This window comes from Mytilus californianus, unplaced genomic scaffold, assembly GCF_021869535.1.
Source record: "Mytilus californianus isolate M0D057914Y unplaced genomic scaffold, xbMytCali1.0.p SCAF_4, whole genome shotgun sequence".
Classification (NCBI taxonomy): domain Eukaryota; kingdom Metazoa; phylum Mollusca; class Bivalvia; order Mytilida; family Mytilidae; genus Mytilus; species Mytilus californianus.
In genome coordinates, this window is record NW_026262690.1 from 62,349,370 (window position 1) to 62,375,470 (window position 26,101).

General features: G+C 31.1%; 1 protein-coding gene across 13 annotated transcripts in view; it reads left to right on the plus strand.

Annotated features, from left to right (window-relative positions):
* The window catches only part of LOC127698596 (hemicentin-1-like), a 213,465-nt gene that overhangs the window by 107,321 nt on the left and 80,043 nt on the right, over positions 1–26,101 (plus strand). For 12 of the 13 annotated variants that reach the window (XM_052202111.1, XM_052202112.1, XM_052202114.1 and 9 more), the window contains exons 4-13: positions 8,105–8,422; positions 10,772–11,083; positions 11,549–11,860; positions 12,545–12,856; positions 13,537–13,848; positions 14,530–14,841; positions 15,735–16,046; positions 19,328–19,645; positions 21,034–21,339; positions 23,583–23,888. In XM_052202111.1, the coding sequence (XP_052058071.1) occupies positions 8,105–8,422; positions 10,772–11,083; positions 11,549–11,860; positions 12,545–12,856; positions 13,537–13,848; positions 14,530–14,841; positions 15,735–16,046; positions 19,328–19,645; positions 21,034–21,339; positions 23,583–23,888 (3,120 nt within the window). The remainder of the gene's footprint in view (positions 1–8,104; positions 8,423–10,771; positions 11,084–11,548; positions 11,861–12,544; positions 12,857–13,536; positions 13,849–14,529; positions 14,842–15,734; positions 16,047–19,327; positions 19,646–21,033; positions 21,340–23,582; positions 23,889–26,101) is intronic. The other variant, XM_052202108.1, reaches the window with a different exon arrangement.

Sequence of the window (26,101 nt, forward strand, 5' to 3'; positions counted from 1 at the left end):
AGAAATTTGGCCTTGTAAAGAAAGCAAATAAGAGGTTCATTGGGGCAAACCAAATACCCCATTATAGTAGATTTTTTTTTTTATTAAACTTGAATACATGCTGTGTGCTTTGTAGAATAAACCAGGACAACTTCTTCATAGTTCAGTGGATGATGAAAAAATTGTGCTTACCTGTCCTGAATAGGTTTATTAAACAACTGGCCAGAAGCAAAGTGAACTTCCCTTGACATCTATCACCTTTATATTTGTTTATTGTTAACTATACAATTCCTGTAACAAAAACTTATTATGTGTTTTAATACTGTAATTGAAAAAAAGCTGCAAGCAACTGTTTTCTTGGCATTTTCAGTGAGTTTTAAGTTCACCATGACAAGTTTTAGCTATTGTAATCATGTCATCTATTATCCTGTAACCTGCACACACTTTTTTCTCAGCTCACCTGGGGCAAGTTTGAGCAGAGCTTTATTCATAATTTTATGTCACTTATTGGTCTAGGGTTTTCTTTTAAAAATCTTCTCCAGGAAAGCCACTTATTATCCACCATGACTTTATTTGTTGCCTGATATAGCCAAGCTGTGGCATTCCAAAGGAATCACTTGTGTTGTTGTTGTCTATTTCAGATTTTGTTAATTCTCTTTGAAAATGGATTGACAGAATTAAAACAAAGTTGCATAGATTCTCCTACAGGACACACATTGTGCACCTGCTATTTAAATGTTGGTCTGAGTGACGAGGTTTTCCATACCAAAATATGGAATAAGCCATTTATGCTTTATATCAGTTTGTAAGTTTACAACTCCTTGAAAGCCCCTTGACAGATTACCACCAATCTTGCTCAGATCCTTCTACAGGACATACAAGGGTACACCTGCTATTTTAATTTTTGATCTGTATGATTTGTATGGTTTGCCCAAAACAAAACATGAACTTCAGCATTTCTGCTTATATTTTTTGGAGAAGACAGGCAACACAAGACTTTGTCAAAAGACTCCCATTTTATTGAATTGTGCCTCTGGTGAACAAAGATGTATTTATTAAGGGCTAAGCTTTGAAACATTTAACTTGCTTTTAGTGTATTGTTCTGAAATATGTATGCAGTCATAATGTCAATAATTACTTGTGGATTCCATCTCGTTGAAAGAATTAGAGAACTTTTTTTTTATTGTGAAAGGAAATAGCCATAATTGTGAACCTTCCATGCAAACATTGAACTGATACTTGATTTATAATAATATAATGAATATAAAAGTCATGCTCTGTTGACCAATTTGTGACCTAATTGTAGTCATGGAAAATAGAAAACTTCATGAAATTAACATCTGGATATTGTACTGATACTGTAAAGACATTAATGTTATCAGCCGTCCTATATTTATGTTATAACTATAGTTGCAACTCCTGTATCATTTCCTTGGATTTGCTTCATTTAAAACATGAATTAAAATTTTTAAAAATTCTTCAAGAATTACAAATCCTTCTCCCCCAAAATAACCTGAATGCATGCAACATTGTTTAGGTCAAAAATGGTAAAGTTTAGGATTTACCAACTTAACAGCTAGTACCAGTACTTTGTTGTAAGAGGGTAATGCATGGTTATGTCTGTTGAGCTTCCTGCAGATGTTTCATTAAATATTATTTAATGCATACCTTCACAGAATTTTTGGAAACTTTGACACAACCTCTTTATTATCAAATGACAGTATCCAGAGGAAAATTTTGAATTTTTTTTTTTATATTTTCCAGTATTTTACTGACAAATGGACTCACTTGTACACCGACAGCAGTTGCAATTGCAGGTGATACACAAATTTCCCTAGAACCTTTTACAAATGTTTTAAACTTTAGAACTGTTCACCTCTGAAACAAATAATAATCAAACTTTATTAGAATCTTCCTTTGGATGTTTAATTTCATATATTTCCCCAACATTCCTGTCAATCAACCAACATAGCCACTGTTACTTATTAAAGAACAAAGAGGAAAAATGGTAGGTTTAAGATGGCTTTTTATCATCCGTCATCTGTTAATTTTTTACAAAAATCTTTTCCTCTGAAACTACGGGGCCAGATTTAACCAAACTTGGCCACAATTGTCATTGGAGTATCTAGTTTTAAAAATGTGTCCAATAACCCGCCTTCCAACCAACATGGCCAACATGGCTAAAAATAGAACTTAGGGGTATAGTTATGTGTTTCATGATTGAATATCACTATAGATAGAGAAAATGTGACAAGGCAGAATGTTCTAAATGTTGAGATCTACCAACTCTCCATTTACACCAAAAACTGTCATATGCTGTTGCCCTTTAATCACAATTTTTTTTCCAACTTTGCCTGTAATCTTGAAAACTATAATAGATAGAGACAAACTTTGATTGTCAAAAATTATCAGCAAGACAAGATCTGCAAGTAAGTCTCATCGGTGAAATCGTTGTTTCACTCTTTAATTGAGTAATTGCCCTTAAATGACAATAATTACCATTTTTGGGGGCATTTTTTTATTACTTTCTTAAAAACCATAATAGATAAAAATACACTGAAGAAAGGAAAACAGTCAGCAGGACATTTGTTAAAATCATCAGTCGATTCCCAGTAGGCCTAGGGGAACAAAAACAGCCAAAAAAAAAATTAGCAAGAGAAGATTTATATCAGCACACCTTAAATTGTTAGTAAACTACTGATAGGAGTTAGTGCCCTTAAATGATGATTTTTACCCATTTCTTTGCATTTTGTCTATTTTCTTTAAAAACAATTTTTGAGGTTTTAGAATTTTTTGGGGATGATGTATTCTTCAAACCTTGGAAAGGAAATAATTTATAAATCAGCATCGTTTTTACACTTTTCTCATTTTGGTTTAGATTTGGTAACAATACATATTGGTTTTGGTTTTCCTATGGGTTCATTTTTTTTCATCAGACGTATATGATTTATTTTCCTTGTATTGGAAAAGATTAAGTCCATCCCCTGTACTTGGTTCTGCATTAATATAGTCATTATCGAAATCTTGGTGAAAAGTAGTGGAGTTTGATCATGAAAGAATAAGAATGTATTAATATATCCAACAGTTAGGCTACAGGGGTTAACTATGAACACTTGAAGTCCAAACAACAACAAAAAAGAAGAAACTAAATCTGTTGTACATGTGATGATTACCATAATTCCATATTCTATACTGAATTTTCTTATCAATAGACAGTCCCACCTAAAAACAATCAAAGTCTGTCCTTAACTGAAGTCATCAAGCAACTGAAGTCATCAAGCTATACCAGAATGTGCCCGACTTTCTGGTAAGGCACTTCTCGGATTTTAGAGAAGCTAAATTCAGACAAGTTTTTTGAAAGCTAGTACTTCTAATTATATTATAATTTTTTTTAAATTATGTGTGAGTTTTGTTCCTGTTAATAAACTTTTGATCAATTATAGCCAATATAAAGTTACATTAAAATAACATTTACTTGAAATTTGACATGTTTTGGCCTTTGGATCTGTTTTCTTCTGTTTTCCATTCTTCATGGAGATTTTGTGGTGATATTTGGTATATATATATGTAATGAGAAGTTAGATAGAACATATGAGTTTTAATCTAGTTTACATTATTTACATTTTTTGACCAAATTATGGCCATTAGAGTGAATTACATTTCTCTTTGAAGTGGTTATTTTTATCTCCTCTAAAATGGAGTCAATGCACGATGTTTAATAAGTTAAGCACCCATTTTCAGTCTCCACTATTGTACTTAAGTATTGCCAATATATGTATACCTTATATTAAAACAATAGGTTTTATTTCATTCACAATGAGTAGGAATTTTTTCTTGGAAAAGACATTGTTTGTTTTGTTGAAATGTTCAGTAAAGGTCATTTTAGTACCAGTATTTCCATTTACCAATAAATTTAATTTTGGAAAATCCACAAAGTGTTGTGGTGTTATAGACTATTCACATTAAAAGAAATTCATTCATGCATTGAAAGACATTTTATAACAAATTTGTTTACATTTAAAGGAAAAATGAAAGAAAATAATTAAAAGATGATAACAGCCTACCTGGGGCTTAAAAGATGATAACAGCCTACCTGGGGCTTAAAAGATGATAACAGCCTACCTTGGGCTTAAAAAATCTTCATATTGTACAATGAATTTCCACAGCTCTTTTAGGTAAAACAGTTTTTTTTTATGAAGTATTTTGAAGTCAGGCTTTGTTAACAAATAAAATGTAGATATAAATTGTACATAAATATTATTGACATTTATTGGAATATTTTAACGATTGGTACGAACTTTATACATAATGTAAACTAAATATTGTTCAAGGACATAAAGATATGTCAAATACCTTATAATTGCTTTACGCATTACTAAAGTTAACACTACTCTTATGTTTTTATGAAATTTTTTTTTTAGATAAAATGAAAAAAGTGCAAGATATCTACTGTTCAAATGTTATGATTTAAAAAAAGTCCATCAAAACTTGGAGGCAGAATGGGTCATGTGACCCGTTTATTTCAAAATATCATTCACCAGAAATAAGAACTTCTTAATGTAATGTTCAGGAAATTTCAATAGCACTTTTACATATTAAGGAACAGGTTGGGAAAAGTAAATGTTACTTTGCTTGATTTCTTATCTGATTTTTGTTTACAAAGAAATTTTCTTTTTTTCATTTTAGACATTATATTTTGGAAATGACTTCTTTAAAAAAATATAAGATAAACTATGCTGAATTTTTATAAGGGAAGGAAATTCTTTGATACACTTTGTTAGAATCTTTCTTGGTGAAATATTTTTATAATTGTTTTAGTGTTAAACTGAAACATGTACTTAGGTAATTCTTGGCCAGTTTGAACTAAGATCTTTCCAGAAAGATCCTTTAGGGCAAGTTTGAACCAAGCTTTGCCTTAATGATCCTTTTTGGCAAGTTAGAACCAAACTTTGCCTGAATGATCAATTCTTGCAGTGTCATTTAGAATTTATCGGTTTAACCTATTAATCAAAATGATAGAACCTTCAGCTAAATAGATATTATTTCAAAACATATCCCATCAGCCAAATCGATATTATTTCATAACATATCCAGTGAAGAAATGCATAATGACCCTACCTTTTGGATTCACCTGTACTTTAGTTAACACTCTTTTTATGACCTCCCATAGCGGAGGGGACATTTAGTGTTACCTTTGTCCGCCCCGTCTGTCTGTCCATCCTGTCTGTACGTCCCCAAAATTGGTTTCTAACTTTAGTTTGCCTCAACCAAATGTTATAAAACTTATACACAATGTTTATTTTACCACAAAACACAGATCAAGTTTGAAATTGGGTGGCGTCACTTTTACCGTTCATGAGTTATAACCCTTTATAAACATAAAAATTGCTGAATTTTTCGTTTCCGTTCTCTAACTTTAGTTTGCCTCAACCAAATGTTATAAAACTTATACACAATGCTTATTTCTACAAAACACAGATCAAGTTCGAAATTGGGTGGCATCACTTTTACCGTTCATGAGTTATGCCCCTTTATAAACATAAAAATTGCTGAATTTTTCATTCTGTTCTCTAACTTTACTTTGCCTCAACCAAATGTTATGAAAATTATACACAATGCTTATTACCACAAAACACAGATCAAGTTTGAAATTGGGTGGCATCACTCTGAACGTTCTTGAGTTATGCCCTGTATAAATGGAAAAATTCGCTAAATCTGTCGCTTCCGTTCTCTAACTTTAGTTTGCCTCAACCAAATGTTATGTAACTTATTCACAATGCTTATAATCACAAAACGGTCCTAACTACTTGAATCCTGCATCTGTATGTGGAAGTTGACTCATGCATTTTTACAAGCGGGGGCATCTGTGGCCCATAGACATATTCTCCATTTATTTATAATTGCAAAAATATTTATTGTAAATTCAGAAATTATTGCCAGATTTTTATTAATGAGAATAATGCGATTGTGTTAGATTTGCAATAATAAGAACTCACATTCTAAAATCTGACACATATATTTGTTTGCAGCTTTTCCTGTAATAACAATAATTATTCTCACATTTTGGTCTGTCATGTCGAAATTACAAATTGAATGCATGCAATAATTTCTGAATTTACAGTACTCTTTAGAAATTACAATGGTCTATGTAACCAAGGACTTATGTACTAACTTAAACATGTCTGTCCTTGATTTAACCTTTAAAAGGATATTTGTTTCCCCTTGAAAAAAAATGAATTTAAAAGCAAATTTGCTGTTATAATAGATTTTTTAAAATATTTTTATCAATGAAAAGATGATAAGTAAAATTCACAGTTTACTTATGTGTTCTATATATTTTTTTCTCAGGTTTATTATTAGAATGACATGTACTGCAATTATATAACAATTGAAAATATTTAAAGGAATTTTGGTTTTATATAAGGGTTATATAAAAACAAAATTGAATTCTTTTTGCATATGAATGTATACAGATTTAAAATTTTCTCCTTTCTGTTGCAATAAAGAGCTCCTTATCATTTTCAGTGCTGACTGAGATGACAGATTATTTACATTTTTTTATTAATTATAAACAACTTTTTTACACTTGACATTCTGTATAGAAACCCTTCTCTTGTTTTTGTGTTGACCTTTTGATGTCTTTTAGTTTTTGTGTTGTTAGGTTGGTGTCTCAATGATGTATGAATAAGCAGACATTTCTCTTTTTCCAATATGAAAATAAGGAGATGTGGTATGATTTCCAATGAGACAGCTATCCACCAAAGTTTAAATGAAGTGGATGTAAGCAATTATTGAAAACCCTATAGCCTTCAACAATGATAAAAACTCATACCATATAGTTGGCTATAAAAGTCTCGACATGAAAAATATGAAACAATTCAATTGAAAAAACTAACGGCCTAATTTATAACAAAACAATTTACAAAAAATAAATATGACAGACATGAACCAATGACAACCTCTGAACTACAGGCTCCTGACTTGGGGCAGGCACATATAGAATGTAATGGGGTTAAAGATGTTTGAAGGCGCCAACCCTCCCTCCTAGGTCATTTTAAAGAAAATTTCGGTACACCTTTGCTAAAATTTAATGAAAAATACTGTTTTAAGTGTTGAAATGAATGTTTGTAGAATTTAAGAGTCGTAACAAGAATTGAATAACACCATTTACATCTTATTTGATGAAATTAAAATATATTTCATTTAAATGTTTGCGTTATTTACATAGATAACTATTGAATATGTTTATTTCAACATTAACAAAAAATCACAGTTTTTTTTTTTTTAGAATTGTAGAGAATTCAAGAAATTTAGTAAACAAAAAGGAGTGCATAGTCTTCTATCATGTCTATGCTGTTACAAACAAATTTGTTAATAAAGACAATATTATACTTGTAAAAAAAAAGAAAAACATTGTCACTGACATTGTCACTGCAAAAAAGGGAATATTTATTTCACAATACAGTTCATAATATAATAAATTGTCTATCCTGTGACTATGGTTACAGTAAAAGTATAAACTATTTTTTACCTAAGCGTTTTATATAGTATATAGATATATTTTTATACACATAATGAAATGTTTGATTATTTGAACTCCTTTACAAGTCACAACACCTTTATCTTTGACAATTTAGCACACACAACATGTAATACTGCTTTTGGTAACTGGATAGATAATACCAGAAACAGGATAGAACTAAACATGGAAAATTGACAAACAATCTATCAATACACAGAAGGAAAATAATAGAAGTTTTGTTCTAGAAAACCACTATAGTTCATGAAAAACAAGCTAAAATTTTTATCAAGATCTTTTCTTTATAGTGCAAAACTCCTTTTGAAAATGGTAACAGGATAGACAAAATATTGCACCACCTGTCAAAGAATGTTTTAATATATTCTTGTATGACATCATAAAGATTTATATAGTGATCAAGAAGTATATTTGTTTTGATTTTCTTATGAAGATGATTGTTAAAACTAGGAACTTTTATTTGATTTTGCAATTTCAAAAAATTGAACATTTTTTTAAAATGACCCATATTATTGTATGGTTTATTTAAAAAAAATGATACTAACTGTGTCATTTGAAATAAGATTTCATTTTGTTATTAATTTATAGCTCCAGGCACCCCAACTGTGACAATTCAACAGACATCTTACTCTGTAAACAATGGAGGATCAATTACACTAGCATGTTCTGTATCATCCACTACAACTGTAACAAGTGTTACCTGGCAGAAAACAGTCGGAAGTACTATCACTACAATAACATCCAATACCAACACCAACAAATACAGCGGCAGTACTTCATCTACTCCTTCACTCACCATATTCAATACAGATTCAAGCGATGCTGGAACCTATAGATGTTTGGCTACAAACAATGTGGGGACTGCACAAAGTGCCACAGCAACAACTCTGAATGTTATTACAAATAGTATGTATTAAATCTTAGATTAAGATAAAACATCCTGCAACATTGGAGGTCATGGTGAAATAAATAATGTTGACCACTAGCTATGAAGTTGCTTTGTCATATTTTTTTATTTTTAATAATCATACCCTATTACCAGTTATTGGTATTGCTGATGCAAATGGTAACACATATACAAAACTTAATGAATGTTCCACATTTTGTTTCATTTGGATGAAAATAATAGTTGCTAGAAGCAGATGGTGATTCTGATTGGTAAACTTCAAATAATCCTCTTCTGAAACTAATTTATAAAAGGTAAATATTTTTATTTAATGCTGATTGAGAAGAAAACAAGGTGGCAATGATGCCACATAGGTTTCAATTGATTCAATACTGCATTGCCAAACCACATTTTCATCTTTTTCTCTGAAATGGCTGTGCCAAAGCAAATTAAAGAATAGTATATGTAAGGTCAATTACAAGAATTTGTCATTGATGAAATAATGTGGCTGCCATAGGCAATTTTTATTCAGATTGATAAAATTGTCCTCTTCATCTGGAGCTTAAACTCTAAATCTTTCTAAACATGACAACCTAATGCTGGACATTTTTAAGTCGGATACACTCCCATTGAGTCATATGGGAAATCTTTACAACAGAGCTTTACCTGTCCCAAGTCAGGAGCCTGTAATTCAGTGTTGTTTGTTTATGTGTTACATATTTGTTATTCGTTCATTTTTTGTACATAAATTAGGCCGTTAGTTTTCTTGTTTGAATTGTTTTACATTGTCATTTCGGGGCCTTACATAGCTGACTGTGCGGTATGGGCTTTGCTCATTGTTGAAGGCCGTACGGTGACCTATAGTTGTTAATTTCTGTGTCATTTGGTTTGTTGTGGAGAGTTGTCTCATTGGCAATCATACCACATCTTCTTTTTTATATTTAGTTTAAAAAATGAACTTGGTAGGAATAAAATAATGAAACACTCTCACCATAGCCAGAAGTATTTCTTAATTCTGCTCTGCTAACAATGCAAAGAATTCAAAACTAAAAAAAACCTGTAAAGAACCAAGCTAAATGATGTCTTACCTATGAGATTGAAAAGATTTGATAAGTTTTAGGAATGGTCATTGGTGAAGTTTGTCATAGATCCAGATAAAGATAAGAGATAAACATGTACAATTATTATAGTGTCTAGTTTCATCAGTGGTTAAGGTAATCCTTTTCATGCTTTACAGTTCTATCTAACACTACTGTTTTGTCATTGAAGATAAAGCATTATTTTAAAAGCCAGCATTCTTTCTTTGACACATATTTGACAAAAAACAAGTTTGTCTTTTATTATTAAAGTGCAGAAATTGATAAATGCTAGATATATAGTACTTATGTATTTGTTAATTGTATCTTATTGAATCAGTACACAGTAGATATGAAATAGAAAGTTATTTTGAATGAATATGAATGAAATCAATCAAATATATATTTATTAATAGTGAAATTGTTGTACCTACTGCTTTTAGTCTTGCCCCTACTAAGAGAGATTATTTGCCTCTCCCCCTCATTCATGATCTATTGACCTTGAAATGTGTGCTTAGTGTCCATGTCCAAGTTTGTGATTTAGTCAGTTTAAGGTAAACCACTTATGGTAAGACAATGATATTTGGTATGCATTTGTATAATCATTTGCAGGTCTCATTTCCATGGAGATTATATGCCCCCTCTTCATTATGATTGTTCATTGATTTTGAAAAGTATACATAGTTTACATGTTAAAATGTTTGTTTAGGTCAGTTTTAAGGGAACCACTTATAATAAGTCTATGGTATTTGGTATACAGTTGTATTAGCATTGGCATTTCTCATTCTCACAGAGATTGTGTTCCTCTGCACCTTCAGTCATTGTTTATTGACTTTGAAGTTATAGCATCATTTGCATGTTGAAGTATTGCCATTTTAGTTTCAGATCAATTTTTTAATATGATCCTTCAGTGCACTAAAAACTAAAATTTTAAGAAGAACTAGAGGTCATATTTTGCAGTAAAATGATTTAGGTAGTTACAGTTCAGTAGAATTTTAAATATTTTTTTTTATCTCAACTTGACCACAAGTCTATTTTCCAGCTATTGTTGTGTGTCATTGTAACTAGATTATTCACATTTTCATTTTCTGTGAAATCTTACTTGTAGTCTAAACAAAAATTGGTGGACTATATATATTTAATTACCAGTAATAAAAGGTTCTTTATGATTTATTGTGTCAGATAAAAACATGGCCTCGATAGGCGATGTATTGAGTCTCCCAACTCTATAAGATCTTCATTTTTCAGTGTCAAAATTTTTGTTTTAAAGCAATTTTTGTTAATTTTTTACAGCTGTTCCAACAGTGACCATTACACAGACATCCTACTCGGTCAATTCAGGAAGTTCTGTGACCTTGGTATGTACTGTATCATCCACTACAACTGTAACAAGTGTTACCTGGCAGAGAACACTCGGAGGTTCTACCACTACAATAACATCAAATACCAACACCAACAAATACAGCGGCAGTACTTCATCTACTCCTTCACTCACCATATTCAATGCAGATTCAAATGATGCTGGAACATACAGATGTTTGGCTACAAACAATGCTGGGACAGGACAAAGTGCTAATACAGCAAGTCTGTCTGTTACTTCAAATAGTAAGTAATGCTAATATTTATTCTGTATTATTTTATATCTAGTAGTAGTACTCTATTTTATTTAGATTTTGTACTGAAATGCCTCATTTTATTCTTTTATGCACTAAAATAACAATATGAACAGAATTAGAGGTTATGTTATGCAGTCAAATGATTTAATTAGTTTCAGTACAGTATTAAAACAATATTTTATCTTAATTTGACCAAAAGTCTATTTCCAGCTATTGTTGTGTGTCATTGTAATTAGATTTTGCACTTTTTCATTTTCTCTTCAATTCTATTTGGCAGTCTAAACAAAACTTTGTGGGATTATTACCGGTAATGAAAGAATCTTTTAGAATTTATTTTGTCAGATAAAAACACATCCACCAGAGGCCATGTTTTGAATGTCCAAACTCCATAAAAACTTCATTTCACACGAAGTAAAAAATTCCTATAAAATGCAATTTTTTCGTTCTGTTGCAGCTGTTCCAACAGTGACCATTACACAGACATTCTACTCAGTCAATTCAGGAAGTACTGTGACTTTGGCATGTACTGTATCGTCAACTACAACTGTAACAAGTGTTACCTGGCAGAGAACAGTCAATAGTGCTATCACTACAATTACATCCAATACCAACACCAACAAATACAGCGGCAGTACTTCATCTACTCCATCACTCACCATATTCAATACAGATACAAATGATGCTGGAACATATAGATGTTTTGCTTCAAACAGTGCTGGTACAGGACAAAGTGCTAACACAGCAAGTCTGTCTGTTACCACAAATAGTAAGTAATGTTAATATTTATTCTGTATTATTTTACGTCTCGAAATAGTATATAGCACTCTATTACTGTAAATGCCAAAAATATTGCGTGCACTTATTATTATGATTTTTGAAGAATGGACAAAAATGCTCAATTAATTATTTTTGCGATTTTAGGAAAAAATGTGCATAGAGATATATGTATGAAATATCAAAGCGTGAGTTCTTATTATTGCGATCATTACCCAGTCTCATTATTCACATTATTAAAAAAATCGCAATAATTTCTGAATAGATGGTATCAAGATTTAGTTCTGAAATGACCCATTTAATACTCTTCTGCACAACAGCGTTATGAACAGAAATTGAGATGATTTTGTGCAGTAAAATTATTTTATTAAATTCAGTTCAGTAGAATTTAAAACAATAAATTATATTGGCTTGACCAGAAGTCTATTTTCCAGCTATTGTTGTGTGTCATTGTAATTAGATTTTGCACTTTTTCATTTTCTCTTCAAATCTATTTGGCAGTCTAAACAAAACTTTGTGTGATAATTACAAGTAATGAAAGAATCTTTTAGAATTTATTGTGTCAGATAAATGCACATCTATCAGAGGCCATGTTTTGAATGTCCAAACTCCAAAAAACTTTACTTCACACAGTGTCAAAAATTCCTATAAAAATAAATGTTTTGTTCTGTTGCAGCTGTTCCAACAGTGACCATTACACAGACATTCTACTCAGTCAATTCAGGAAGTACTGTGACTTTGGCATGTACTGTATCGTCAACTACAACTGTAACAAGTGTTACCTGGCAGAGAACAGTCAATAGTGCTATCACTACAATAACATCCAATACCAACACCAACAAATACAGCGGCAGTACTTCATCTACTCCTTCACTCACCATACTCAATGCAGATTCAAATGATGCTGGAACATATAGATGTTTTGCTTCAAACAGTGCTGGAACAGGACAGAGTGCTAACACAGCAAGTCTGTCTGTTACCACAAATAGTAAGTAATGTTAATATTTATTCTGTATTATTTTACGTCTCGAAATAGCATATAGCATGCTATTACTGTAAATTCCCAAAATATTGCGTGCACTTATTATTGTGATTTTTGAAGAATGGACAAAATGCTCAATTAATTTTTGGGATTTTAGGAAAAAAAAGTGCATACAGATATATGTATAAAATATCAAAGCGTGAGTTCTTATTATTGCGATCATCACCCAGTCGCATTATTCACATTATTAAAAACCTCGCAATAATTTCTGAATTGATGGTATCCAGATTTAGTTCTGAAATGCCTCATTTGATCCTTTTTTGCACAAAAACTATATAAACAGAAATTGAGATGATATTGTGTGGTAAAATGATTTAATTCGTTTATGTTCAGTACATTATTAAAACAATATTTTATCTCAGCTTGACCAAAGTCTATTTCCAGCTATTGTTGTGTGTCATTGTAATTAGATTTTGCACTTTTTCTTTTTCTTTTCAATTCTATTTGGCAGTCTAAACAAAACTTTGTGTGATAATTACAAGTAATGAAAGAATCTTTTAGAATTTATTGTGTCAGATAAATGCACATCTATCAGAGGCCATGTTTTGAATGTCCAAACTCCAAAAAACTTTACTTCACACAGTGTCAAAAGTTCCTATAAAAATAAATGTTTTGTTCTGTTGCAGCTGTTCCAACAGTGACCATTACACAGACATTCTACTCAGTCAATTCAGGAAGTACTGTGACTTTGGCATGTACTGTATCGTCAACTACAACTGTAACAAGTGTTACCTGGCAGAGAACAGTCAATAGTGCTATCACTACAATTACATCCAATACCAACACCAACAAATACAGCGGCAGTACTTCATCTACTCCTTCACTCACCATACTCAATGCAGATTCAAATGATGCTGGAACATATAGATGTTTTGCTTCAAACAGTGCTGGAACAGGACAAAGTGCTAACACAGCAAGTCTGTCTGTTACCACAAATAGTAAGTAATGTTAATATTTATTCTGTATTATTTTACGTCTCGAAATAGCATATAGCACTCTATTACTGTAAATTCCCAAAATATTACGTGCACTTATTATTGTGATTTTTGAAGAATGGACAAAATGCTCAATTAATTTTTGGGATTTTAGGAAAAAAAAGTGCATACAGATATATGTATAAAATATCAAAGCGTGAGTTCTAATTATTGCTATCATCACCCAGTCGCATTATTCACATTATTAAAAACCTCGCAATAATTTCTGAATTGATGGTATCCAGATTTAGTTCTGAAATGCCTCATTTGATCCTTTTCTGCACAAAAGCTATATAAACAGAAATTGAGATGATATTGTGTGGTAAAATGATTTAATTCGTTTCAGTTCAGTACATAATTAAAACAATATTTTATCTCAGCTTGACCAAAAGTCTATTTCCAGCTATTGTTGTGTGTCATCGAATTAGATTTTGCACTTTTTCTTTTTCTTTTCAATTCTATTTGGCAGTCTAAACAAAACTTTGTGGGATAATTACCAGTAATGAATGAATCTTTTAGAATTTATTATGTCAGATAAAAGCACATCTATCAGAGGCCATGTTTTAAATGTCAAAACTCCATAAAAACTTTATTTCACACAGTGTCAAAAATTCCTATAAAAATAAATTGTATGTTCTGTTACAGCTGTTCCAACAGTGACCATTACACAGACATTCTACTCAGTCAATTCAGGAAGTACTGTGACTTTGGCATGTTCTGTATCGTCAACTACAACTGTAACAAGTGTTACCTGGCAGAGAACAGTCAATAGTGCTATCACTACAATAACATCCAATACCAACACCAACAAATACAGCGGCAGTACTTCATCTACTCCTTCACTCACCATATTCAATGCAGATTCAAATGATGCTGGAACATATAGATGTTTTGCTTCAAACAGTGCTGGAACAGGACAGAGTGCTAACACAGCAAGTCTGTCTGTTACCACAAATAGTAAGTAATGTTAATATTTATTCTGTATTATTTTACGTCTCGAAATAGCATATAGCACTCTATTACTGTAAATTCCCAAAATATTGCGTGCACTTATTATTGTGATTTTTGAAGAATAGACAAAATGCTCAATTAATTATTGTGATTTTAGGAAAAAAAAGTGCATACAGATATATGTATCAAATATCAAAGCACGAGTTCTTATTATTGCGATCATCACCCAGTCGCATTATTCACATTATATTGATATTTATTCTGTATTATTCTATGTCTAAAAGTAGCACTCTTTTACTGTAAAATTCAGAAATTATTGCGATTTTTGAAGAATGGACAAAAATGTGAGATTAATTAATGCGATTTAAGGAAAATCTGCATACAGATATATGTAACAAATATCATAATGTGAGTTCTTATTAATTGAGATCATCACCCAGTTGCATTATTGGCATTAATAAAAATCTTGCAATAAATTCTAAATTTATAGTATCCAGATTTAGTACTGAAATTTCTCATTTTATACTTTTATGCACTACAACAGCATTATAAACAGAAATTGAGGTGATTTTGTGCAGTAAAATGATTTAATTAGTTTCAGTTCAGTAGAATTTAAAACAATATTTTATCTCAGCTTGACCAAAAGTCTATTTTCCAGCTATTGTTGTGTGTCATTGTATTTAGATTTTGCACATTTTCATTTTCTATGAAATTCTATTTTGCAGTCTAAAAAAAGTTGGTGGGATAATTACCACTAATTAAAGTATCTTTCAGAATTTATTGTGTCAGATAAATACACATCTATCAGAGGCCATTTTTTGAATGTCCAAACTCCAAAAAAAACTTAAGTTCACAGTGTCAAAAATTCCTATAAAAATATTTTTTTCTTTCGGTTACAGCTGTTCCAACAGTTACCATTACGCAGACATCCTACTCAGTCAATTCAGGAAGTTCTGTGACTTTGGCATGTACTGTGTCATCCACTACAACTGTAACAAGTGTTACCTGGCAGAGAACAGTCAACAGTGCTATCACTACAATTACATCCACTACCAACACCAACAAATACAGCGGCAGTACTTCATCTACTCCATCACTCACCATATTCAATACAGATTCAAATGATGCTGGAACATATAGATGTTTTGCTTCAAACAGTGCTGGTACAGGACAAAGTGCTAACACAGCAAGTCTGTCTGTTACCTCAAATAGTAAGTAATTTTGTTATTTATTCTGTATTATTTTATGTTTAAAAGTAGTTCTCTGTCTTATCTATATTTAGTACTGAATTTCTCATTTTATCCTTTTATGCACTACAATATCATTTGAAAAGAATCAAAGGTCATTTTGTTCACTAAGATGATTAAATTAGTTTCAGTTCCGCAGAATAAAAAAATATATATTTCATCTCAACTTGACCACAAGTCTTATTTTCAAGCTATTGTTGTGCGTCATTGTAATTAGATTTTGCATATAGGAGGGATAATTTATGAAAGGATCTTATAAAATTTATTGTGTTTATATCCTCGTCTCATTGGTTTTTGTGCTATTAAGAATGAATTGTGACGTCACAATTTCCATTGAAAAAGCATGCATAGTACGAATTCATATGACATACAAAAACATATGATCTGACCATAAAATCATGGCCACCACAGGCAACGCTGTTGTTGATTTAATTGGTATCCTCTTGACTTTTCAGTGTTGTTTAATGACTTTATTTATGCAAAAGATATAAAAAGTTTCTGTTTTCAAATGTAATAGACTAGTTTATTAGTTAATTTGATTTTAGCTTAAATTGATAATGATGTTGATGGTTTGGTGTTTAACTTAAAGGTCACTTTATTAGCACCTCTCATTGGATATTAGTAAGCAGAAGCAATTGATTGATTGATTGTTGTTTAATGCCACTTTTAGTACTATTGTGCTATTTTATGGTGGTCAGTTGTTATTGGTAGAGGAAGCCAGAGTTCCTGGAGAGAACCGCTGACCTTTGGTAGGAAAACTGACAATCCTAGTCAATTAAGATTGGAATCGAGCGCACCTGGCATGTGAGGGATTCGAACTCACAAGCTTGGTGTTGACACAGGCAGGCTAATGATACTGCAGTTCGACTACTTAGACCACTCAGCCACAAAGGCCCCCAGGAGCAATTGAAGATCTGATTTTAATATGAAAGACTCCTGTGGCAGTTCTTGAATTTGATGGAGTGATTCCAAAAATGCTTTATAAGAATGGTATTTTAGGGGAAGGTAATGGAGGCTAGCTTTTTTTTTGTAATGACTTATTCATTATAAGATTTCTTAAATTTTATTTGCAAGATTTATTTGATGTTGTAGTAATGAGTACCATTAGAATAAACGGTTATCTGATTTTGGAAAAAAAATAAGGTCCTTATTTGTGAAGGTTGTCAAAATCTTAAAACATGTGTGATGGCTTTTTTTTAATCTCATGTCATGGTAAGGGTGTTGTTGATAATGCTTTTAAGTGTTTATTTTTAACAATTTAACATTATCAAAGGTGGCCAGTTATAAATGATAGAATATTAAAGAAATTGAGATGAGACTAAAAGCATTGATAATGATTTCACAAGAGATAAAATTGCTGAATTTGTTAATGTTTAATTTAGTATTTAATGTCATCTGTTTTTAAATCTTTTCGTCTATAACAATTACCTTTTCATTTATGATCTAAAACCAAGTGTTCAGCTAGTGCATTGAATTTCCTTTTATTTTTCTTTTGCTTCAGAATAATTATTTATAAAGTATAAATTATTTATTGGTGGAATTGTGATATTGACCTTTAACTTCAAGGATATCTAAATATTTTATATTTTGCTGTTTATAGTCACTTTTTGTATAAACAAACATTAAAAGAAATGTAACAAAATATCATTTTCCCTAAATATTTGCCTCATGTATTTTGAACTCAACTGTCCAAAAGATCAAAGCATGCTTATTTGGTTCTTAAGTAGTTTTTTTTTGCAGTAGCCTTTGCTCATGGTTTTCTTAGAATTATGTGTTTTCAGAGTTCAAAACAATTAATGTTTGTAACTTGATAACAGTTCCTTCCTGTCTTTTATTTATGATTATTTTCATGTAATTTAATTTTGGATGTAACTTGTCTTCTGATTGGTTGAAAGTTTTTTTTCTATCAGCTCATTGACATAAATTTATTTGTCATGTAACCATGATGTCATCAACGTTTTTTCATGATTTACTCCTTAAAAACGGATTTTAGAATTAAATTATAAGAAAGGACTGTAATATTTTTTTTCTCTATTTGAAATAACCTCAAAAAATGTGGTGCACACTGTTAAATAACCCGCTACGCTTGTTTTCCAGTGTGCACCACATTTTTGATGTTATTTCTTCATAGACAAAAAAAATATTACAGTCATTCCTTAATTGGTAATAATAATATTGGAAAAAATATTACAGCAATTAATTGAAAAATGATAAAATATTTATAATTATTTAGGATACTGGGTAAAAGTTAAGAAAAAGGAAAAAGAAACAAATGATGAAAGGGACATATCTTTATCTTGTTCTAATTAATGATATTCCCTGTTAACATGTCTTTTTTATGAAAGTTTTAAACAAATGTATTATTATTTCACACTATTTATGACTGTCTTATTATTATATTCTTTCCTTCCTTGTGCACAGAATTTTACTGTTATAAAACCCTTTCATACATTTTTGAGCATGCCCAGTTAGTACTTCTATGAGGTAAATGCAACATTTTTCAAAAAAATACAAAACCAAAACAACATAAAATAATCAGTAATGTTTATTGAACATTATTACAGGAAACTACAGTATATTCCTCAAAGAAGTAATTATTGGGCATACTTTGAAATTAATGAAGAAACAGTTTTATTCTTTGTTCCATTTGCTATAAATTTCACAAAAGTTTTGCTGAGATTTGTGAATTATGATTTTTGTTTGTTTGTTTAGATGTACTATTCTTTAGTAAATCAAAAGTGGAACAGACTTTAATTCCCTTTATTATTTGACCGTCCTTTTTTGCACAATTTGTTATTACATCCTCTTGCAACAACTGAGGTTATCAAGTGTCTGTTTTAAGCATTTAAAAAAATATTAACAAAATTTGTATTTTGTAATATATTGCACCTTTCAATATACTCAATGCAAATGGGCTATTGTAAAAAAGTTACTTGCTGTTACAAAAACCTCAATTAAAATTTAGCTTTGTCCCTTAAAGAATTCTTTTTGCATTGACATAGAACTTATCATACAAAAATTGAATTCAACATTAAAATGCAGTGGTTTTCACATGTTTTGAAACTTATTTGCTAAGCATTTTTAAATCTTAAATTGAGGTGACAGTTAACACACAATTTAAAAAAAAATGTCTTCAAGATTAAGGTCTTAATGGTATTCAGTTGTTGCATAAAACCTTTTATGTTGTATTAATGATTGAATTTAATGTTTACAGACATACCTTTGTACTTACAATATGTTTCCAGATTCACCAACTGTAACCATACTCAATGGTGCCATTAATGTGGTGCAAGGAAACTCTGTAACACTTGATTGCACTGTATCCTCCAATCTGGCACTAACGTCTGTTTACTGGAGGAGAAACTCAAATGGTGCTATAACTACTATAAACCCTACTGTAAATAATCCTAACAATAAATATTCTGGTAGTACCACATCAAATCCTGCATTAACCATATTTAATGCTGACATTATTGATGCTGGTGATTATACTTGTTTTGCTGTCAGCAGTGCAGGAACTGGACAGAGTAATATAGACACAAGAGTTACAGTACTGGCACAGAGTAAGCAAATGCACAATTGATGTTATCAACATTAAAAAAATACTAACTCTTTTTATAAAAATAACAAACATATGAATCACCTTATACAATCTCACATTGTCATTTGTTGTCTTTATATCACTTCTGACATAACCTAACTAAATGGCAATTCACATTTTATACATAATTACTATCTTAATTAAATATACATCTGGTAAAATGTTTTTTTAATAATACTGTAGTCCTATTTTAACTGTCATTGCTAATTATGAAAATTATTAATTCCAAATTATTGTCATTTCAGAGAATGTGAGTTTTACAAAAAAAAATGAAAATATACTGTTTGACCATTTTTTTTTTACAGAAGTTGTTTTGCTTTGTGGTATAAGAATTCAATTCATTAATGAAAGCTTCCATTTCCCTTTGAGAATTTTTTTTTTTCAGTATAAGAATAAATAACTTCCCCCCCTCCCCCACATTTTTCCAACAGAATTAGTTAGGAACCTCATCATTGGTTGTCTTGATGTTTTTGCTATTTGGAAAATTCGGTATTGAGGCAGATGTGTTGACATTGTCGTTGTTATTGTAATTTAAAACTTATCAATTTTTTTTTTAACTTTCTAACAAGAGATTTAATTAACAAATTATGATAGTTGTGCTGCACGGTATCAATGGAACACCAAAAGTGTCCATGGAACTATAACTGTTGTGAGTGATTCAAGTGGTTTTTTTTTAATTGAAAATGAAAAGTTAGTAATTTGGCTTTGAAAAAGATTAATGAATTATAGTTGTATTTCCTTTATGCATTAGACATTAACATACACCATTTTTGGGTGGAATATCTTTGATAAGTGTAATATTTTTTAAACACTGATGGTATATATATTGTTTTTAACACTATTCAGTAAATAGAGTTCATAATTTATTCCAAGTATTAAATTCACTTAAAAAAAAAAACTGTTTATAATATATATAAAAGTAAAATCACAAAAATACTGAACTCCGAGGAAAATTCAAAAAGGAAAGTCCCTAATCAAATGGCAAAATCAAAAGCTCAAACACATCAAACGAATGGATAACAACTGTCATATTCCTGACTTGGTACAGGCATTTTCTTATGTAGAAAATTGTGGATTTAACCTGGTTTTATAGCTAGCTAAACCTCTCACTTGTATGACAGTTGCATCAAATTTCATTATATTGACAACGATGCGTGAACAAAGCAAAATTATTTTTAATCATTCTATTTTACTACTTCCAAAATTGGAACAATTGATTCTTTTGATTTGAAATTCACTGAATGTTTTAAGGGTTGTGCTTTAATCTTGAATGGGTCATGTATTTGACATATTTTTTTATTTGTGTTGCTTTCTATAGTTCTGACACTTGTACATTTTATTTTTCTAAAGGTGTACCAACTGTTAGTGTACAACAACCATCCTATTCAGTGTCCACTGGTAGCTCTGTAACTTTATTTTGTACTGTGACATCGACACTTACTGTCAATAATGTTTACTGGCAAAGAAATGTTGGTGGTACCATAACACAAATTACACCCAATACCAACACCAACAAATATAGTGGCAGTACGACCAGCACACCATCTCTAACCATATCTAATGCAGACCAAAGTGATGCAGGAACTTACACATGTTTTGCTACCAACAGTGTAGGAACTGGACAAAGTACAACTACTACATTGTCTGTTACTGGAAGTAGGTGTTATTTTATAATAGTGGTTTGAAAGATTTGCATGCTTAGTAGTCTGGTTTCTTTAATGAGTTTGTATTCACTTTATTTAACTGTCTTTTCAAACTAACATTTTAAAGTATTATGTCTTTCCCTCTCTCAGATCCATGCTTAGTAGTCTGGTTTCTTTAATGAGTTTGTATTTACTTTATTTAACTGTCTTTTCAAACTAACATTTAAAAGTATTATGTCTTTCCCTCTTTCAGATCCGAGATTGATGTTATTTAAAATATTCATGTGCTTAATTCAATTTTTATAACAGGAAATCAACAGTAAAAAATCTGTATTAATTAAACTGGACACCATTGCTTCTTACAATATCTAGGTCGGATTTTTCTATTTTTGACATTGTCAAATAGTGTTAACAGAGCTCTTTGGAATAAGATATTTAAGAGTTATGGTTAGCAACAACTGTAATAACTACTATGTGCAGAATCGGCATATTTCATGAAGATATAAATTCAGAAATGTCTTTTATATATATAGGAAATTCAGTACTTGTGAATTATTTTTATACAAATGCCAAAAATTTTGCGGTCGTATATTGGTATGACGTTGTCATCGTTGTCGTCGTCCGAAGACACATTGGTTTTCGCACAATAACTTTAGTTTTAAGTGAATGGATCTCTATGAAATTTTACCATAAGGTTCAATACCACAAAAGGAAGGTTGGGATTGATTTTGGGGGTTATGGTACCAACAGTTAAGGAATTATGGGCCAAAAAGGGGCCAATAAAGGGAGGGGGGTAAAAAAGAAATTGTGAGGGGCAATTTTGTTCAGATTTCAGAAATTAAAAAGAGAATTTCTTCAAAAATTTTTTTTTTTGCAGAAAAAAGGTGGGGGGGGGGGGGGGGGGTGTGTGGGTTAAACAAAAAAATTTTTTGAAGGGGGGTGTCGATACGCAATATGCAACAGTATAGTGTATTTCACAAAAGCAAAAAAAAGGGGGGGTAAATTTTTTTTTTTTTGTTGGGTGGGGGGTCAATTTGCAACAGCATAGTGTATTGCACAAAAGCAAAAAATTGAATATAAATTCAAATCATATAACCAATTCTTAGTTCTTTGACTACAGTTATTCGGTGTCAGAAACCTATTATGTGTCAAATATTTAATTACAATCCAAATTCAGACCTGTATCGCGGGCGAATATTGTGTCCATTTTCGCCCCAACTGTTCAGGGTTGGACCTCTGCGATTGTATCCAGCTGCACTCAGCGAAGCATTTTATTTGAGATTGATTTTAACTTCTAGAAATGTGCATTACATATTTTTAGTACAATAAGAATGTTTTGGTAAATATTTGAAGTGCTATGGAATTAAGTAATAGAATTATTTAACGTTTAGAGTTGATTACTTGAAATGTATTTTATCATGGTATTTTAAGATTTTAAAATAGTCACAGATAGGAAGAGAAAAGACTTTATGTTAAAAAACATACTTTTATTGAATTTTTTCTACTGATCACTTGGAATTTATATGAAATTCTACTCTTACAAAAACCTTGGATGTGTTTAGATAATAGAATAATTATAATAAAAAGAAAGTTTGTGTGGGAGGTATTCAATCTTAATGCTTTAGGGGGTCTTGTGAGCTTGTTCTCATAGGTTCTTTAATTTTATCTATAGCAATGATAAAAATAATTTTGTATAATGATGGAGTTTTGTAGTTATCAAAGTAGAAGTGACATGTGTTAACTTTAAGAGCTAATAATTTGGAGGATTTACCATTAAAGTCATTGGTGCTTATTTCCTTTTAGGGGAAGAATTTTCTAAATGCATAATATGAAATTTTTGTTTTAATTTGTGAAAATAAATATCTGCAAAAGTGCTAAAAATTTACATCATTGAAAATTACAAACACCAAAAATTAATTTTTACATCAAAGTTTCTGCAAAAAAAATAACAATAATAATATAAATAGAAAACCCCACAAAATACAGTATGCCTTAGTTTAGATTCCACCATCTAGTAGTGTTTTTGTAGTATTTTTCTTTGCTTTAATATTGTTATTATTAGCTGCTAGCTTGCTCACTCCTTGCATGTGCAACATTTTTTTTGGCTGTGACAACTTTTAGAATTATAACAAGTATATAGGTTGTTCAGCATATAGAAAAAGGATTAGAAAAGTTTGCTTATTTAAAGGAACTTGCATAGTAAGCTATAGGGTTTCCCATCTGATAATGCTTGGATTAACCTGTGCTTTATTGTAGCTGTGCCCACTGTTCAGATACAACAACCATCTTATTCTGCTATAACTGGCAACATTGTCACCCTGGTGTGCTTTGTGACATCTAACCTTGCTGTAACTAATGTTTACTGGCAGCGAAATGTTGGTGGTATCATAGAAACCATTTCAACAACAACAAACACTAACAAATATGATGGCAGTACTGCTGCAACCCCATCTCTAACCATCTTTAATGCAGCACAAAGTGATGTAGGAACTTACACATGTTTTGCCACCAACATTGTAGGAACTGGACAGAGTACAACTACTACACTGTCTGTTACTGGAAGTAGGTGTTGTTATTCTTTATAGCAATATAAATTTTGTACCTGAGAAGAGGCATCTTTTAAAAGAGTAACCATCTGTTACATTTCTCTCAAAAATGATGATTATAACATGTAGGTCCGTATTTCTTCATTTAGGTATTTTTGGTACTTAGGTTGTACTAACTTATGACTTAGGATGTTTTATTTTCCATATTTTTGTCAATGTAAAATTAGAATTTGCCACTAAGAAATTTCCATAATGTTTGTTATATTCAATAATCAGCAATGCTTAATGCTCATATAATTAGATTCTAGCAATTGGTTAGTTTTATGGAAAATCAGCTTTTGCATGATAAACCATTCAATAATTTGATTTATTATTATCACATTATTTTTTTGTTATATAACCCTAGTCTTTTGATAAGCAAATAATGTTGTATCTGATGCTTAACCTTTCCAATAAATTTTAGACAGTGTTGACGGAATCTCACAACTTACTTTTTTAAGAAAATAACATTATATAAATAGGGTGAGTCTGAGGCCTTTTTTTTTTAGATTAACCTTGAGCAGGACTGCTGCTAATTATGTTCCTGGATAATAAAAATTATAAACCTTTTTTGAATTGTGCTTCTGAAGGTTTCCAAAGTTTGTTGTATGCTAGATATTTGCCTCACTTTAAAATTTGAGTCTATTTAGATATTTTCATTCTCATTTTTGTCGAGCATGCGACTTTTTTGTCGCAGAAAGCTCGACATTGGGATAGTGATCCGGCGGCGGCGTTAACTTACTTCTTAAAAGCTTGATTTTTCAGAAGGTAGAAGACCTGGATGCTTCACACTTTGTATATAGATGTCTCATGATATGAAGTTTCTGTCATTCCGTTGTCCTTGACCTCATTTTCATGGTTCAGTGACTACTTGAAAAAAAAAAAAAGTTAAGATTTTTTGTAATCTTGATTTCTCTCTTATTATGAGTAATAGGTTAACTATATTTGGTATGTGCGTACCTTGCAAGGTCCTCATGCCTGTCAGACAGTTTTCACTTGACATTGACCTCATTTCATGGATCAGTGAACAAGGCTAAGTTTTGGTGGTCAAGTCCATATCTCAGATACTATAAGCAATAGGTCTACTGTATTTGGTGTATGTAATGATTGTAAGGTGTACATGTCCAACTGGCAGGTGTCATCTGACCTTGACCTCATTTTCATGGTTCAGTGGTAATAGGTTAGTTTTTGTGTTTTGGTCTGTTTTTCTAATACTATATGCAGTAGGTCAACTATATTTGGTGTTTAGAAATATTTAACGATGTACATGTCAGTCTGGCAGCTTTTATTTGACCTTGTTCTCATTTTTACGGTTCATTGCTCAATGTTAAGGTTTATGTGTTTTGGTCTATTTTCTTTTACTGTATGCAGTAGGTCAACTATATTTGGTGTATGGAAATATTTTACGGTGTACATGTCAGTCTGGCAGCTTTTATTTGACCTTGACCTCATTTTCACGGTTCATTGCTCAATATTAAGTTTTTGCGTTTTGGTCTATTTTTCTAATACTGTATGCAGTAGGTCACTATATTTGGTGTATGGAAATATTGAACAATGTGCATGTCAGTCTGGCAGGTTTTATTTGACCTTGACCTCATTTTCATGCTTCATTGCTCAATGTTAAGTTTTTGTGTTTTGGTTTGTTTTTCTTAAACATTAAGCAAAAGGTCAACTATATTTGGTGTATGGAATGATTGTAAGGTGTGTATGTCTGTCTGGCAGGTATCATCTGACCTTCACCTCATTTTCCTGGTTCATTGGTCAATGTTCAGTTTTCCCGGTTAACTTTGTTTCTTAGATACTATAAGCAATAGGTCAACTATATTTGAATCATGGAATGATTTAAAGGTGTACATGTCTGTCTGGCAGGGTTCATCTGACCTTGACTTCATTTTCATGGTTCATTGGTCAATATCTATATTCTGTGTATGGAATGAATAATAAAGGTGTACATGTATGTCTGGCTTGGTTTATCTGACCTTGACCTCATTTCTTGGATCATAAATGTTAATGTGATACTTGTAGTAAAACTTTATATGTATGACTATCAACATAAAATCAATGGTCAGTATAGTAGATGAGACATTTCAGCGTGTGCACTCTTGTTTCAACCTGATAAAAAGAAAAGTGATCCTGTGTCCGCTATTCACTTACTAGGATCTGACAGCGCTCTTTTCTACTGATGTTTTG